This window comes from Diabrotica virgifera, chromosome 2 (assembly GCF_917563875.1).
Source record: "Diabrotica virgifera virgifera chromosome 2, PGI_DIABVI_V3a".
Classification (NCBI taxonomy): domain Eukaryota; kingdom Metazoa; phylum Arthropoda; class Insecta; order Coleoptera; family Chrysomelidae; genus Diabrotica; species Diabrotica virgifera.
In genome coordinates, this window is record NC_065444.1 from 87,839,211 (window position 1) to 87,856,989 (window position 17,779).

General features: G+C 34.2%; 1 protein-coding gene across 1 annotated transcript in view; it reads right to left on the reverse strand.

Annotated features, from left to right (window-relative positions):
- LOC114327294 (uncharacterized) overlaps positions 1-12,243 on the reverse strand; it is a 33,396-nt gene extending 21,153 nt beyond the window's left edge. Inside the window, exons 1-2 of the mRNA XM_050644791.1 lie at positions 12,228-12,243; positions 2,559-2,851 (exon numbers count right to left, since the gene is read on the reverse strand). Coding sequence (XP_050500748.1) covers positions 2,559-2,851; positions 12,228-12,243 — 309 coding nt within the window. The remainder of the gene's footprint in view (positions 1-2,558; positions 2,852-12,227) is intronic.
- Between the last annotated feature and the right edge of the window lie 5,536 nt (positions 12,244-17,779).

Below are 17,779 nucleotides of genomic sequence, written 5' to 3' on the forward strand. Positions count from 1 at the left end.
TAGCACACGATCCCTATTTATATTTAAAAAAATCATCGATTGCGTCATCACATCCAGATGGATGACGTGATTAGTAAGATATGGGTATAAGCAAAAAATCATAATTTAAAAATAGAAACTTACCTGTCCCTTGATTTTTCTGCAAAGTGGCCCACTCTCGAAAAATGAATTTATTCCATAATTTTGAACCTCTCTGTATATTATGTATTAGTTGTCTATATCTCAAATCAATTCTACAATTATTTATAGAATGTTCTATGACCCACATCTCTATACTGCACTTTTTTTTTGTTTTCACAAAACATTTTGGCACTTAGTGTTTACTTCTGTTCTACATAATATATGTACATTTTAAATTAATATATGTGCAATGATGAGCAAGAAACGAACAATAGGAAGATACAGAAACAATAATAAGATTAAATTATTTAAAAAGATTAAGTTTTCACTCTAATGGCATATAAAACAACATAATGCTATTCTACATCCCACCAGAATGAAAACAATGGGAACCTTCTCTGGTTACACCACCGAGGCTTCTACAATTTGCAAGCCATACGGATGCTGAGACTAAGGAAGATGAGGAAATTCTACAAATTAAAATTCACGTCCAATCTGCTCAGCGCGGTAAAGTTCTAACGAGAATGGTTCCCTTCATACTCCACACAGAGTAAATGTAAATCTAAAATGAATAACCATTTTCAATTTCGGTGCAAAACGAAAATACAGCCGAACCATATTCTAGTCCAGTCAGAGAGTGCTGCAAGCACCTCTACCGGTTTCGAAACTTATTAGTCTCTCATCAGGAGGCACATATGCTGCTCTCCCTGATCCAACCAAAACAAACCCCAGCGTGCAGTCCCGGATTGCAACGAACGAAATGGCATAGATGCCCTAGCGGCAACTGCTACCAAAAAGACTAAGTTTTCACTCTAATGGCATATAAAACAACATAATGCTATTCTACATCCCACCACAATGAAAACAATGGGAACCTTCTCTGGGTTACACAATTACAAAGTTACACCTTCGGGGCTTCTACAATTTGCAAGCCAGGCCTTAGTCTCAGCATCCGTATGGCTGCAAATTGTAGAAGCCTCGGAGGTGTAACCAGAGAAGGTTCCCATTGTTTTCATTCTGGTAGGATGTAGAATAGGATTATGTTTTTTTATATGCCATTAGAGTGAAAATTTAGTCTTTTTGGTAGCAGTTGCCGCTAGGGCATCTATGCCATTTCGTTCGTTGCAATCCGGGACTGCACGCTGGGGTTTGTTTTGGTTGGATCAGGGAGAGCAGCATATGTGCCTCCTGATGAGAGACTAATAAGTTTCGAAACCGGTAGAGGTGCTTGCAGCACTCTCTGATTGGACTAGAATATGGTTCGGCTGTATTTTCGTTTTGCAACGAAATTGAAAATGGTTATTCATTTTTGATTAAATTATTTATTAATTAGTTTATTAGATGACATGTATATGGTAAGTGTTTATTACTTATCAATTTATTTTTATTCAATATATAGGGTTATTCATTAAGAATGTCCAATGTCCATTTGTAGATTCTACATTAAGATTTAACCCAAATCACTTAAAAAAAATATGACTACTGAGTCACAGGAAGTTTTATTTAAAAAATATTTATAACTAGTACCTTAAAACTATTTGACATATCTTTGTCATACTTGGCAGAAAGTGTAGGTACTGTACACATACTGTGTACAAATACTGTGTAATAAACGTTTCTGGATACTACCAAAGGCGTACGACAGGGGACACCGAATGGTTGACCTTCCCCAAATTCTACGCCACTAGCGGAATAGGTAGTTTAGAGCAATTTTTCGATTATTTAATACCCCCTAAGTGTGTAAAAACTGTACTCCTCATTCATAACGATACAGTTATTAGTTTTTGAGATATTTGAAGTTAAACTTGTAACGGCAGAGTTATTTTGGTTAATATATTGTTCCGCTTAATTGTTAACTTAAATATCTCAAAAAACCAATGACTTTTTATTAAATATAATTATAAATCATGATTTATGATTAATATTTATAATTAATAAAATCATTAGTTTTCGAGATTTTTTAATTTAAAAATTAAACGGCACAATACATTAATCAAAATAACTGTACCTTTACATGTTTAACTTTAAATATCTCTAAAAATAATGACAATAGAGAGGGTTGGAGAGTCGAAAAATAGCAATTCCACCAGTGGCGTAGAATTTGGGAAGAGTCAAACATCCAGTGTTCCCTGTCGTACGCCTCTGGTAGTAGCTAGAAACGTTTATTTATAATAATTTGGTAGGGTGTACAGTACCTACACTTTCTGCCAAGTATGACAAAGATATGTCAAATAGTTTTAAATTACTGGCTATAAATATTTCCCAAAATTTTTAAATAAAGCACCCTGTAACTCAGTAAGGAGTCAAATTTTATTTAAATTATGTGAGTTAAATCTTAATATTTTGAGGCCTAGAATCTACAACTCAGAGATTGGACATTCTTAACGAATCACCCTGTATATAACATTACAGACTGCATTTTTATTTTGCTTACTCACCGGTAATGTGGGAAGTTCCATAGACTCCATCGGGGTTTCGAAACTAATCGCCGGATGATAACTACACGATGGTTTTTCCAGTGGTTTTCTATCGAAGCTGTGCTCGAAGCTAATGAAGTTCCTGTGGCGACCCTGAGGACGTTCGGCGAAGCAGGAGAGGCGTCGGGAACGCGGCTGGTGGATGTAGGGACGTTCGATTGTGATAGAGGGCCGATGGTGACGGGTGTAATATGGGCGGTCAATGGTTATGAGGGAAGGACGTCGTTCTTTGTTTAAAATAGGAATTATGGAACCTGAAAAAGAAAACAATATTATAAAATTTTATAAAACATATTATATTATGCTCTTACAACGCTCTTACTAAAAAAGAAATATATTTAGGGTATAGAATTTCTCTGATTTTTTAGACCTTTCATTCGTCTTCTTTCTTATAAGTGCATTAGATAGTGACAAATATAATTTTATATCCATGATAATTTCTTAAAGAAAATCAACATAATATTGCATCATTAAAATATATCCATATATTTAGATACTATGTTTATACACAAATATTTTGTTGATTGATATTTAACCACATCCAGTCCCTAACCAATCTACACACATTCGAATAAGGAACTGTTATTCTGTGATACTCTCTATCTGCGAAATGTGAAAGTTATCCATGTAGTTATCCAGGGAGGCGTGGTCATCATTACAATCATAATTATACTCCCAGTCCCGTCAATTCCTATCATCTTTTGTCCCTCGTAATGTTTTCTCACACACCTTTAAGTCATCTTCTATGCGGTCGTTCTCTTTTTTTTCTGCCTTCTGGTTTTGAGATTGTCAATCTCTTCGTTTCATTATATCATATCCTAGCAATGTATCCAGCTGATCTTCGTCTCTGCACTTGATTCAATTTAACAATATCTGGACCTATTTATAGCTGGTATAATTCAAAGGTATAACTTGAAAATATAAGAATATTGTCCTATCAAAGATACCAAAGTCCCTCGTCGCTTTTGGATGAAGTCTATGCTTCAGCCACATATATCACTACCGGTCTTATTAAGGTCTTATAAATTTTTAAAACATTTAAATAATAAACTTAATTTTTTATGCCGACGATACAGCCATAATAGCCTAAAACTTGGAAGACTTAGAAAAAATAATGAACAAAATTTAAAATGTAGTGGAGAATACTGACTCTCTCTTAACATCAAAAAACCAAATTTATGAAAATTCTCAACAACAACTTATTAACTGTAGGCGGCCAGCGAATTGAAAGAGTAAAAAAATATACTTACTTGGAAACGATAATCACAGAAAATAATGATTATACTGCAGAAATAAAAGAAGAATTTAAAAAGGACATGCCAACTTCGTGAAAATGAAAAAGAGTTTTTACAGCAAAAATCGGACATTGGCCCTCAGAATAAGGCTAATTAAATTTTGTGTACACAGTGCGCTTTACTACGGAGTTGAATAATGGACATTAAAACGAAATGCAATAAATCGACTTAATGCGTTTTAAATGTGGATAATTAGAAGAATGGTAATTAAAGATTTCATGGGTAGATACAGTCATGAATATAGCAGTGTTGCGGAGAATCGATAGAGAGAGGGAAATGCAAAACATAATAAAAGACAGAAAATTGCAATATCTCGAACAAGTGATGAGAGAGGAAAAATAAAACTTCTTGAGACTCACAATTCAAGAAAAAATATAGAATAGAAGAAGCATAGGAAGAAGACGCGTTTCCTGGTTGAAGAACCTGAGAGAATGGTTTAGTTCCAGCTCAAGACAATTGTTCTGAGCAGCGACCTCGAAGGTCAGAATAGCCATGATGATTGCCTATCTTCGTCGCGGAGATGACACTTAAACAAGAAATAAATTTTTTAGCTTCCAGCGGATGTGCCTTTTAATTTCTCATGAGCGAGCGCGTATCGTAAATTTTACGTCTTTTCGTAAAGTATGTTTTCTTTAAATAGATGTTGGGAAATTATTATAATGGTCCGAGAGCTGTGAGACATTTTTGAGTAGGTATTTTAGGCAACCTGAAAATTTTTCAGGCGACTCTTCCATGATAGTCTAATACAAAAGTGCCGGTCTGGCTGGAGGGTAGCGGTTAGTTTCCCCAAAAATCCCCCCAAAGTTAAAAAAAGGGTAAACATTGTTATTACAAAAAATATCATTGACGTGACTTTAAAGTAAATTTAAATATTCAAATATAAAGAAAATAAACAGGCCAAGCGATTTGAGGGCGATTTAAACTCTGCTAGATACTTGCATGGGCGCCCCAAGATTATTTTCAGGGGGTGCATCTGAACTTCAGAAGATTTCATCTGAATCTGTACATACTATTAATAGACCAGTAAGGATCTGCGAAAAACGTCTATTTTTGGATGTGAGAGGTGGCATTCGGATTTAAACAGATAAAGTTAAGTGAAACCTTCAGTAATAATAATTGACTTATGCTCTTTCTCAAATATGCCTGGAACATTAATAAAAAAATTAAAATATTTAAAAATTTCGAAAAACATCGATTTTTTTCTGTTTTCTTTGCTAATAACTTTAAAACGATTCGTTTTGGAACAAAGTCGTAGCGAAATAAAATAAAGATAATTGAATTTTGTATGATATACGACTGGTAAAAATGTCTTAAGGTATTACCTTTTTTGCAATATAGCAATAAATACAAAATAAGGGGGCAAAATAAGTCTGTTGTTATTCAATATTTTTTAACCACTTTGGTGGCACTTAGAACCTTAGTAATTCGCTTAGGAAATTCTTTGTGATATACTTAAATCGTGTACCAAATTTCATTAAAATCGAGTAATAAATTTTGCATAATAAATTTGCAATCTAAATATTTTTAAAAAAGATCAAATTTTTTAAAATTTTTCTGAACAAAAAGTAGACCATTTATAAGTTGGCTAATTTTTTTACCAGCAATAATAGGTAGAGCAAGAGATGCTCTACCTATGTTCAGAGAAATAAGGAAAAAAAATATCGTGTTGGTGACACATCCCCCTCCAGGCTGAAACCAAATTTTTCGAGTAATATGGTCATCTACAATAATAACCTATATGTTTCCTGCAGCCGATTTTGATGATATACATAGTTATAAACAAATGAAGATCAAAAAACGGTAAATTTTCGCTTTTTTCGTCTCTTACTAAAAAATTGGGCACTTTAAACAAATTTGAGAGTAATAATCTCATAAACCGTATAAAAAACTTCAATATGGCGTTCGCTGAATATGTCTATCCTTATTGGTTACTTAGAAAATTGCCAAATAAATCATAAATTTTGAGTTTTTATAAATATTTATAACTTATGTAAAAATTAACTTAGAACCTTCTTATTACATGGAATGCTGAGATTTATGGTGCTTAAATTACACCCTAAATTCCAAAGCAATTGGTCAAATAGTTTAAAAGTTATTTAATTTGTTTATCCAAAATTAATTTTTTTTGCAACACTGTAAGTCAGAAAATGATGAAGTTACAGTAATATTTTGGATAGTTTATGAAAGAAGAAAATTTACAGTATTAATTTAATTTAAAAAAAATGACAAAAAATAATTAAAGATATTGCAAAATAATTTTGCAATAACATGTGAATTAAAAAATTGGGGGGGCTAACTTTGTCCCTAAATGTCCTAGAACAGTTGTTTTTCTTTCTAAATGTGTATAAAAATCCAGTCTTTCTAAATATGAAAAAATAATTTTTCTACGGGTAACGGTTAAAAAGTTATTCTAATTGTTTATAAGTAAGCAAAAAATGGACATGTTTTTGCAAAATAATTTTACACTGTTTAAAATTATTTTTTGTCATTTATTTTTAATTAAGGTAATAGTATAAATGTTCTTCTTTCATAAACTGTCCGAAGTATTATTGTAACCTCATAATTTTCTGACTTATAGTGTTGCAAAAAAAATGAATTTGGGAAAAATAAATTAAATAACTTTTAAACTATTTGACCGATTGCTTTGAAATTTAAAATATAATTTAAGTACAAGAAGTCTCGGCATTCCGCGTAATAAGAAGATTCTAAGTTAATTTTTACCTAAGTTACGAATATTTAAAAAAACTCAATATTTATGATTTATTTTGCAATTTTTTAAGCAACCAATAAGGTTGGACATATTCAGCGAATGCCATATTGAAGTTTTTTATACGATTTATGAGTTTCTTACTCTCAAATTTGTTTAAAGTGCTTAACTTTTTGGTAATAGACGAAAAAAGCGATAATTTACCGTTTTTCGATCTTCATTTGTTTATAACTATGTATATCATCAAAATCGGCTGCAGGAAACATATAGGTTAATAATATAGATGTCCATACTACTCAAAAAATTTGGTTTCGGCCTGGAGGGGGATGTGTCACAAGAAAAACCTTATTTCTCTGGACTAATAGTCTTATATGTTATTTGTATAAATATGTACAGTGAAATGGAGGAAAAGAAAATAAATATGTCGTACAGAAATAAAATAAAGATAATTGAATTTTGTAAGATATACGGCTAGTAAAAAATGTCTTAAGGTATTACCTTTTTTGCAATATAGTAATAAATACAAAATAAGGGGGCAAAATAAGTCTGTTTTTATTCAATATTTTTTAACCACTTTGGTGGCACTTAGAACCTTAGTAATTCGCTTAAGAAATTCTTTGTGACATACTTAAATAGTGTACCAAATTTCATTAAAATCAACGTAATAAATTTTGCATAATAAATTTGCAATCTAAATGTTTTTAAAAAAGTTCAAATTTTTTAAAACTTTTCTGAACAAAAAGTAGACCATTTAGAAGTTGGCTAATTTTTTTTACCAGCAATAATAGGTAGAGCAAGAGATGCTCTACCTATCTAATACACTTTACAGAATTAAAATCGGATTATTTAAGGGGCCCCAGCAATGTTTTAAATTTATAAACAATTTTTTGGCTTATAAACAAATAGCTTTGTTTAACCTTCGGATGACCAAGCGGGGGAAATTGTGACCAGAGCGTATGATTTTCTTTAATAAATTCAAAAGTATTTTTAATTTTTAACTCATTATTTTTTTATTTGACTTTAATATCATTCTAGATATCCTCATATTTTGAAATAAAAAAAAATCCCTATTTTACAAATAAAAAATATATTCTGAAGTTGATGTTTAGTAAAATAGCGTCTATTATGTGTAATTACAAGTAGTTTTAAGCTAATGACGTCGACTTTGCAAAGTAACAAGACACTTACTCAACATACACACTACACATGACACTAATACTCATGTTGTGACTGGCTGAATGACATAAAGTCCATGCCAAAAAAAAATTAAAAATTAAAAAAAAACCTTTATTTTTTGTTAATTGTCATTTTTGACATTTTTGACCTGGGGCCATTTTCCCCCCTTGGTCATCCGTGTAACAAAAAAAGGTTGGTCATCGGAAGGTTAATAATAAAAAAATAAATTTTTAAATAATTAAAACTGGTATAATTTGACTTAAACTTTCAAATGCTGTTATAGTCCTGTCGCCAGGGGGGGTACAACGGCCTCGTTAATTCAGATGGACTTACCCAAGTTTTTTTTATGTATTTTGACCCGTAGAACACGAATTTTTTGGGTAACAGTTGATCCGGATGTCGATAAGATTGTTATAGACCAAGAACTTGAGGAATCAAATAACAGCGATTTTTGGCAAAACAAAACAATATTTTGTATTTTTTGGGTCATTTTAAGCAAAAAATATTTCTACAAGTTTTTTAGTAGGATGCACAGTTTTCGAGATAAACGCGGTTGAACTTTCAAAAAATCGATAAACTGCAATTTTTAAACCCGAATAACTTTTGATTAAAAAATAAAATAGCAATTCTGCTTAGCGCCTTTGAAAGTTCAAGTCAAATTATGTCGGTTTTGATTATTTGCATTGCTAAAAATTTATTGTGTTATTGTTAAACAAAGCTACAAACAACTAGTGCGTGAGTGATGTTTCTATGATTTCTCATTTAAAATCGAACGAGTAGGTAGAATAGGTACTAGTGCAATCAATACTATTTCTACGTTACATGCGTTAAAACGCATGTAAAAGCACGGGAAACCCTACGTGTTTATAGCTTTGTTAAACAATAAAAAAATAAATTTTTACCAATGCAAATAATCAAAACCGATATAATTTGACTTAAACTTTCAAATGCGGTAAGCAGACTTGCTATTTTATTTTTTAATCAAAAGTTATTCGGGTTCAAAAATTGCAATTTTTCGATTTTTTTAAAGTTCAACCGCGCTTATCTCGAAAACTGTGCATCCTACGAAAAAACTTGTAGAAATATTTTTTACTTAAAATGGCCCAAAAAATACAAAATATTGTTTTGTTTTGCCAAAAATCGCTGTTATTTGATTCCCCAAGTTCTTGGTCTATAACAATCTTATCGACATCCGGATCAACTGTTACCCAAAAAATTCGTGTTCTACGGGTCAAAATACATAAAAAAAACTTGAGTAAGTCCATCTGAATTAACGAGGCCGTTGTACCCCCCCTGGCGACAGGACTATTAGCAGAATTGCTATTTTATTTTTTAATCAAACGTTATTCGCGTTCAAAAATTGCAATTTCTCGATTTTTTAAAATTTCCACCGCGCTTATCTCGAAGACTATGCATCCTACGAAAAAACTTGTAAGAACATTTTTTGCTTAGAATTACCCAAGAAATACAAAAAAAAGTTTTATTTGGCGAAAAATCGATTTTATGTAATTCCTCAAGTTCTTTGTTTATAACAATCTTATCGACATCCGGATCAACTGTTACCCAAAAAATTCGTGTTCTACGGGTCAAAATAGATAAAAGAACTTGTGTAAGTCCTTCTAAATAAAAGAGCCCGTAGCACCCCCTCCTGGCCACAGCACTAATTTGTTTATAAGCCAAAAAATTGTTTATAACTTTAAAACATTGCTGAGGCTGCTTATATAATCCGATTTTAATTCTGTAAAGTGCGTTAGATAGATGAAGTACTTCTTTACATGTAAAAAAAGTTGACAAATCTCTCTATGTTTTATTTTTTGTTGTGCAAGATTTTAAAAATTTTAATTTTTTAAAAAAAGTTTAGATTGCAAAATTATTATGCAAAATCTAGTAAGTCAATTTTAATGAAATTTGGTGTACGGTTTTAGCACATTACAAAAATTTTCTAAGCGAATTAGGAAGGTTTCAAGTGTAACCTAAGTGATGGAAAATCATTGAATAAAGACAGGCTTGTTTTGCCCCCTTATTTTATATTTATTGCTATTTTGAAGCAAGGGTGATAAATTAAGACATTTTTAACCTTTCGCATCTGATAGAAAATTTAATTATCTTTGTTTTATTCCTATAGGACTTTGTTATAAAATGAAAAGTTTTTAAGTTATAAGCAAAAAAATTAGAAAAAAAAACGAAATTTTTTAAAATTTTTAAATATTTTATTTTTTTTGTTAATGTTCCGGGCATATTTGAGAAGGAGCATAAATCAATTATTATTAACGCAGTTATCATCTAACTTTATCCGCAAAAATCTAAATGCCACCTCCCACATCTACCTAAAAACAGATCCTTACTGGTCTATAACGATTATAAAATATATACAACTATACATGCATAACTATGTACATTCCTTCCGGAAAGTTAGCTGCAATTGTTTGACAGGTTTTTTTAGTAAAATTTTCCAACAAATTATATGTGACGAAAAGGTGAATGAAAAGGTCTATAGGTAATTCTTCAACACCTAATGGATGGATACTAACAGACTTTGCCAAGGAATTAAAAAAGACTAAATTTAAGCAGAGTTTTGTAAAAATTTTAATTGAACATTGGTCTGCAGATGAGATGGTCCCATTTATTGGTAATTTATTAATAAATTTAAATTATGATTTATTTTATTCATATGTTGTAAAGAAACCGACACGAACATAGTGCTTCACGTATGTAAGCTTAATACATTATCAAAGACCAATGTTCTTATTAAAACTTCTGATACAGATATTTTAATAATTATTCGCGGAAACATGGATCAACTCCAAAGTGAAGATCAGGAGATTTTTATGGAGTATGGTACTGGAAATTCTAAAAGTTACATAAATATAACGAAGCTACATACGGAATTAGACCATCTTTATGAACGAGTTTGCCTGCTTTCCATGCATTAACTGGATGTGATTATAATGGACTTGATTATAATTCGTCTTTTTTCCAAAAGGGCAAGATAAAACCGTTTAAAATATTTAAAAAATATTTAATTTATCAGAAAACATTAACGGATCTTGGAGTTTCCCACGTTACCGGTAAGCGCGATGAAATTTTCGAAACTTTGGAAGAATTTGTGTGCGAAATTTATGGTACAAAAAATTTATCAAATATAAACACAGCACGATTTCAAACATTCTGCTGAAATTATAAGTCTAATGAGAAAAATGAGCCTTTCAAGAAAATATTGAAAAAGTGTGATCCATCTATTTTTCATCCGTGCAAAGCCGAATTGAGACAACATCTGCTAAGAAATCAGTATATCACGAGAGTTTGGCGAAACGCATATTTGCAAGTCCCCAGTTCTTTAACACCTAGCGGAAATGGATGGATACTAAATATGGATAAATTAGATTTTAATTGGTTTGAGGGAGATTGGTTGCCTCAATCAGTTTATGATGCTATAGTTCATCAGCGAACCAAATCAGTTTCAGATATATTGCTAAAGGTAAGCTTATATACATGTTCTTTTTATAACTCAAATATTTTTTTTTTTAGTTCTTCTGCTCAATCTTCTGCTTCTTTGAGTGCCTCATCCTTTCATGACAATGGCAATCATCACGGCCCATTTTGTTCTGTCTGCAGCGATTCTAAAGAGTTCTATTGTTGTTTTTACACTCCACTACTTTAAATTTTTCAACCAGGATATGCATCGTCTTCCCGGTTCTCTTTTTTCTTGCATTTTACCTTATATAACCAATCACATCACGTTTTTTATTTCTTAGCATATGACCAAAGTAGCTCATTTTTCTTTCCTTCATAGTGTTGAGTATTTATTTTGCCTTTTTCATCTTTCTTAACGTTTCCGTGTTTGTTACGTGTTGTATCCATGATATCTTTTATATTATTCGATAACACCACATCTCAACAATGACACAAAGTCTTTTTTCAGATGCGCCCGTGAATATCCAGGCTTCGCCTCCGTATAAAAGGACAGAGAATACGTAGTAACTCAATTAGTTAATCACTAATTAACTTTTAGTTAATTCTAAATACATATTACAACTATTTACAGATCATGTAGAAGAGGAATCTGAGTCTCGAGGGGAGTCTGACGAAAGAGAAGATAAAGAATATTTAAGCTCAGATGAGGAGTTTGAAGAAGAGGTACAAGATTCGGACACAGGATTAATTTAGTTTATAATTTTATACTTTTCCACCTATACTTATACCTATTTATAATAATAAATTTGTCTTTTTCTATCCTATTTGTAAAATCTATTGTATAGTACGTATTATTTTCCTTTAATTTAAAAGTTACTTTAGAAATTGTAATATAAAATAATTACTCTAACGTTTCGAGGCAAAACAACATGGGTATCGCCAGGTCACGTGATTTTTCTCGAGCGAACGGACTCGCTTAGCTACAACATAGGACTTAAACAGCTATCGGTATACGCTCTTTCTCACACTGTTGCTTACCTATAACGCCTTTCATTTACATGCACGCGTAATTTGTTTACTCACCTGACAGTTGTAAAATTTCTCCAAAAATACCTGTCTTTTATAGAATATTAGTTTTAGTATTAAAGAATACCCTTTAAAAATAACAATTGCACCTCCCTGTCCGGAAGGAATGTACATAGCTCTGCATGTATAGTTGTATATTTTATACTCGTTAATAGTATGTACAGATTTAGGTGAAATCTTCTGAAGTTCAGAAGCACCCCCTGAAAATAATCCTGGGGCGCCCATGCAAGTATCTTGCAGAGTTAAAATCGCCCTTAAATCGTCTGGCCTCTTTATTTTCTTTATATTTGAATATTTAAATTTACTTTAAAGTCACGTCAATGATATTTTTTTGTAATAACAATACTTACCCTTTTTTAAATTTGGGGGGATTTTTGGGGAAAATAACCGCTACCCTCCAGCCAGACCGGCATTTTTGTATTAGGCTATAATGGAAGAGTCACCTGAAAAATATACAGGTTGCCTAAAATACCAACTCAAAAATGTCTCGCAGCTCTCATGCTATAAGGATATAGGTCTGGATCCCGCGTATGAAAAAAAAGTTGATTAATAGCAAGCTGGAAATTTGTTAATAGTTTAAGGCTGTCTAGTCAAACAAATTTTGATATATGCGAACACTGGAACAGGGGAAGTTTTAACTGTGGAACAGGTTAAAAATTTGGAACGGTCACACCACGAAAACGGCACATTTATTTTGTCCGGCAGAACAGACTTAAACTCTTCGAAGAGAGATTCAACTCTCATGTAAAAATCAGACTGCTATTTATCACCAAATGGGCGTTTAAATGAGAGAAACATGTAGAATATTTCAAATGAGAGGAATTATGACAGGTGAAAAATAGCAGTCTGATTTTTGCATAAGAGTTTACTCTCTGTTCGGAGAGTTTAAGCCTGTTCTGTCGGACAAAATGAATGTGCCGTTTTCGTGGTGTGACCGTTCCAAATTTTTAACCTGTTCCACAGTTAAAACTGCCCCTGTTCCAGTGTTCGCATATATCAAAATTTATTTGACTAGACACCCTTAAGCTATTAACAAATTTTCAGCTTGCTATTAATCAACTTTTTTTTCATACGCGGGATCCAGACCTAATATAAAAATATATATGCTTTACGGTATTTTAAACTAATATTTTTTATTTTTGTTTACAAAAAAAAACAAAACAAAAGTTCAAAAATTTAATGTTTTGAAAGAATCTGACTCTTGGTTAGAATCAAAATTTTCACCCATAAAATAATCTCAAACTTCTTCTTGTACGTAAACGACTTATAATGGCAACACTTCATTGAACCTTAGGACCTTTTTTAAACTTTTAGTGTGTGGATATTACAAGAGATACAAGACCAATGAACTGTCAACACCGATGGAATGGGCAAGAAGTGAATTTAATGACGCCAGGATGAGATAGCGCTTGTCAGGGAAGGAGGGAAGATAATGGCCATCTTTCGTAAACAAAAAATTTAAAGTGGTAGTCAGCGTTGCCAGCTTGGGGTATTTTTCCATAATTTTGGAGTAATTTGAAAGCATCTAGAGGAATTTTTCTAAGCAGAAATGGTTGGGGAGGGACAATTATGAGATATTTTAAGAGGTCATGGTAAATTAAATTTGCGTATATACGTAGAATTGTATAATTATACTCTCATATAATCGAAGACGATAGGACCTATGAATTATTTCCAAGGCCTTCTGTTGATAAGTAGTATAATTTTGGTTTACTGTTCTCTACATTTGACTACTAATTTATTAAAATGCGTCAAAAATTTAAATTTAAGGGGTTTGAGCTTCAATTTGAGGGAATTTCAGTTTCTAAGTGGGGGATTTATAAAACCACATCTGGCAACTCTGGTCATTATGATAATATCCAACCAATGAAGAAGTCAAATTTTCCCTGACAAGCTCTGTCTCTCTCTAGGACCTCTCACTTGTATGTTGGCCGCAATATCGCTTCACTGTTTGAATGGGATGGGGCCATTCCATCCGTGTTGACAGTTCATTGTACAAGACAGTAGCAACTAGTGTTAAAAAACTGGAAACCATGGAAACCATTTTTAAAACTGTCATCAGCGCAGTTAATATCTATAGATATGAACAGTTACAAACAAAGAGGAACAATAACAGAATCTAGATCTGCAAAAATATGCAATTAAAAACACTGATTTTAGTTTACACAAATCAAAATAATTTGTAAAAGTGGAAGTAGTATTTATATGGGCAAAAGGGCATGCCGGTATACTGGGTAATGAGAAAGTGGATGAGTTGGCCAAAGATGCAATAAAAAAAGGTGAGATCCTAACTCAGATCTTATCGACAGATGCAATAAATGACGTCAAAGCTAGAATAAATAAAATATGGAAAAAACAATGCAAAAATATTTCAAGCATATCAAAAAATTTATATTTTCCTTTACATCAAGAACTTCCTCTGCCACCTGAATACATATTTAAGTATAACCTGCCAAAGCAAGGTATTTCTACTATAGTCAGATTAAAAACTCGACATGGAAAATATGAGGCGCATCTGCGCCAATTAGGAATATTTAATTCATCAGTCTGTTTTTGTGATAATGTTTCGATTAGAGATTTAAACCATATTTTCTTTGAATACAAAATTAACGAGAGATATATAAATCAATTATATTACAATTTACGACAAACACAAATTCATTTTCCAATTAGTATAGAATATCTACTAAGTTGTCATAAAATGGAAATATTTAAATTCCTCATAAACTACTTGAAAGAAACAAATATAGTCATTTAAGTGAAATATGTATAAATATAACAAAACTAATAAATTGAGGTAACAATAAAATAAAAATCTGTGGCTAACGGACCCGCATCCAAGTAATTTTTTCACACACACACACACACACACACACACACACACACACACACACACACACACACACACACACACACACACACACACACACACACACACACACACACACACACACACACACACACACACACACACACACACACACACACACACACACACACACACACACACACACACACACACACACACACACACACACACACACACACACACACACACACACACACACACACACACACACACACACACACACACACACACACACACACACACACACACACACACACACACACACACACACACACACACACACACACACACACACACACACACACACACACACACACACACACACACACACACACACACACACACACACACACACACACACACACACACACACACACACACACACACACACACACACACACACACACACACACACACACACACACACACACACACACACACACACACACACACACACACACACACACACACACACACACACACACACACACACACACACACACACACACACACACACACACACACACACACACACACACACACACACACACACACACACACACACACACACACACACACACACACACACACACACACACACACACACACACACACACACACACACACACACACACACACACACACACACACACACACACACACACACACACACACACACACACACACACACACACACACACACACACACACACACACACACACACACACACACACACACACACACACACACACACACACACACACACACACACACACACACACACACACACACACACACACACACACACACACACACACACACACACACACACACACACACACACACACACACACACACACACACACACACACACACACACACACACACACACACACACACACACACACACACACACACACACACACACACACACACACACACACACACACACACACACACACACACACACACACACACACACACACACACACACACACACACACACACACACACACACACACACACACACACACACACACACACACACACACACACACACACACACACACACACACACACACACACACACACACACACACACACACACACACACACACACACACACACACACACACACACACACACACACACACACACACACACACACACACACACACACACACACACACACACACACACACACACACACACACACACACACACACACACACACACACACACACACACACACACACACACACACACACACACACACACACACACACACACACACACACACACACACACACACACACACACACACACACACACACACACACACACACACACACACACACACACACACACACACACACACACACACACACACACACACACACACACACACACACACACACACACACACACACACACACACACACACACACACACACACACACACACACACACACACACACACACACACACACACACACACACACACACACACACACACACACACACACACACACACACACACACACACACACACACACACACACACACACACACACACACACACACACACACACACACACACACACACACACACACACACACACACACACACACACACACACACACACACACACACACACACACACACACACACACACACACACACACACACACACACACACACACACACACACACACACACACACACACACACACACACACACACACACACACACACACACACACACACACACACACACACACACACACACACACACACACACACACACACACACACACACACACACACACACACACACACACACACACACACACACACACACACACACACACACACACACACACACACACACACACACACACACACACACACACACACACACACACACACACACACACACACACACACACACACACACACACATACAAAGAGGAACAACAAAGGCATGTGCTGGAAATGAGAACGATTACACGGATAAATAGAGTTAGAAAAAATAATAAATGTAATAATGAGAAGATTAGAAGATATATATGGTTTGCGCCAGCTAATGCCAAAATTAAACCTCCGTTAGTCGCGCGGTCTACAATCGTAGACCACTCTCCTTTAAGTGGTCGCTAATTGCAGAAAACTGTAAATACGCCCCCATCTCGCTTAGTAGCTGTCACTAATACTTCCAACTTACTCTTCAGTTTACTAAACGCCGCCGATCTGTTTGCATTGCTTTTTACCATTATTCAAAGAGCACTGGTCTACAACCGTAGACCTCGCGGCTAAGTGCGTTCCAGTTTTTAGTTGTATATAATATAAAGCTGCTATGTAGCCTGCTGTGTATATCAAGCTAAAACATAAATGAACAATTTTAAGAAGCGACTACATTGAAAACTTAGCATGGGAACTAATCAAACCGCAAATTGAATATGGATCAACTATACCTTCCCTGCTAATAGAACTTAGACGACGAGTTTGCGTACTGCTCGGAGTTCGAACCCCCTCGCGAAGTCGTACCCCCTCCCCCTAATATTCCATCAAATTACGTGGGACGATGTTGTATTTGTGCACGAATTTGCAATATGTCAACAAGAATGACATGCCAA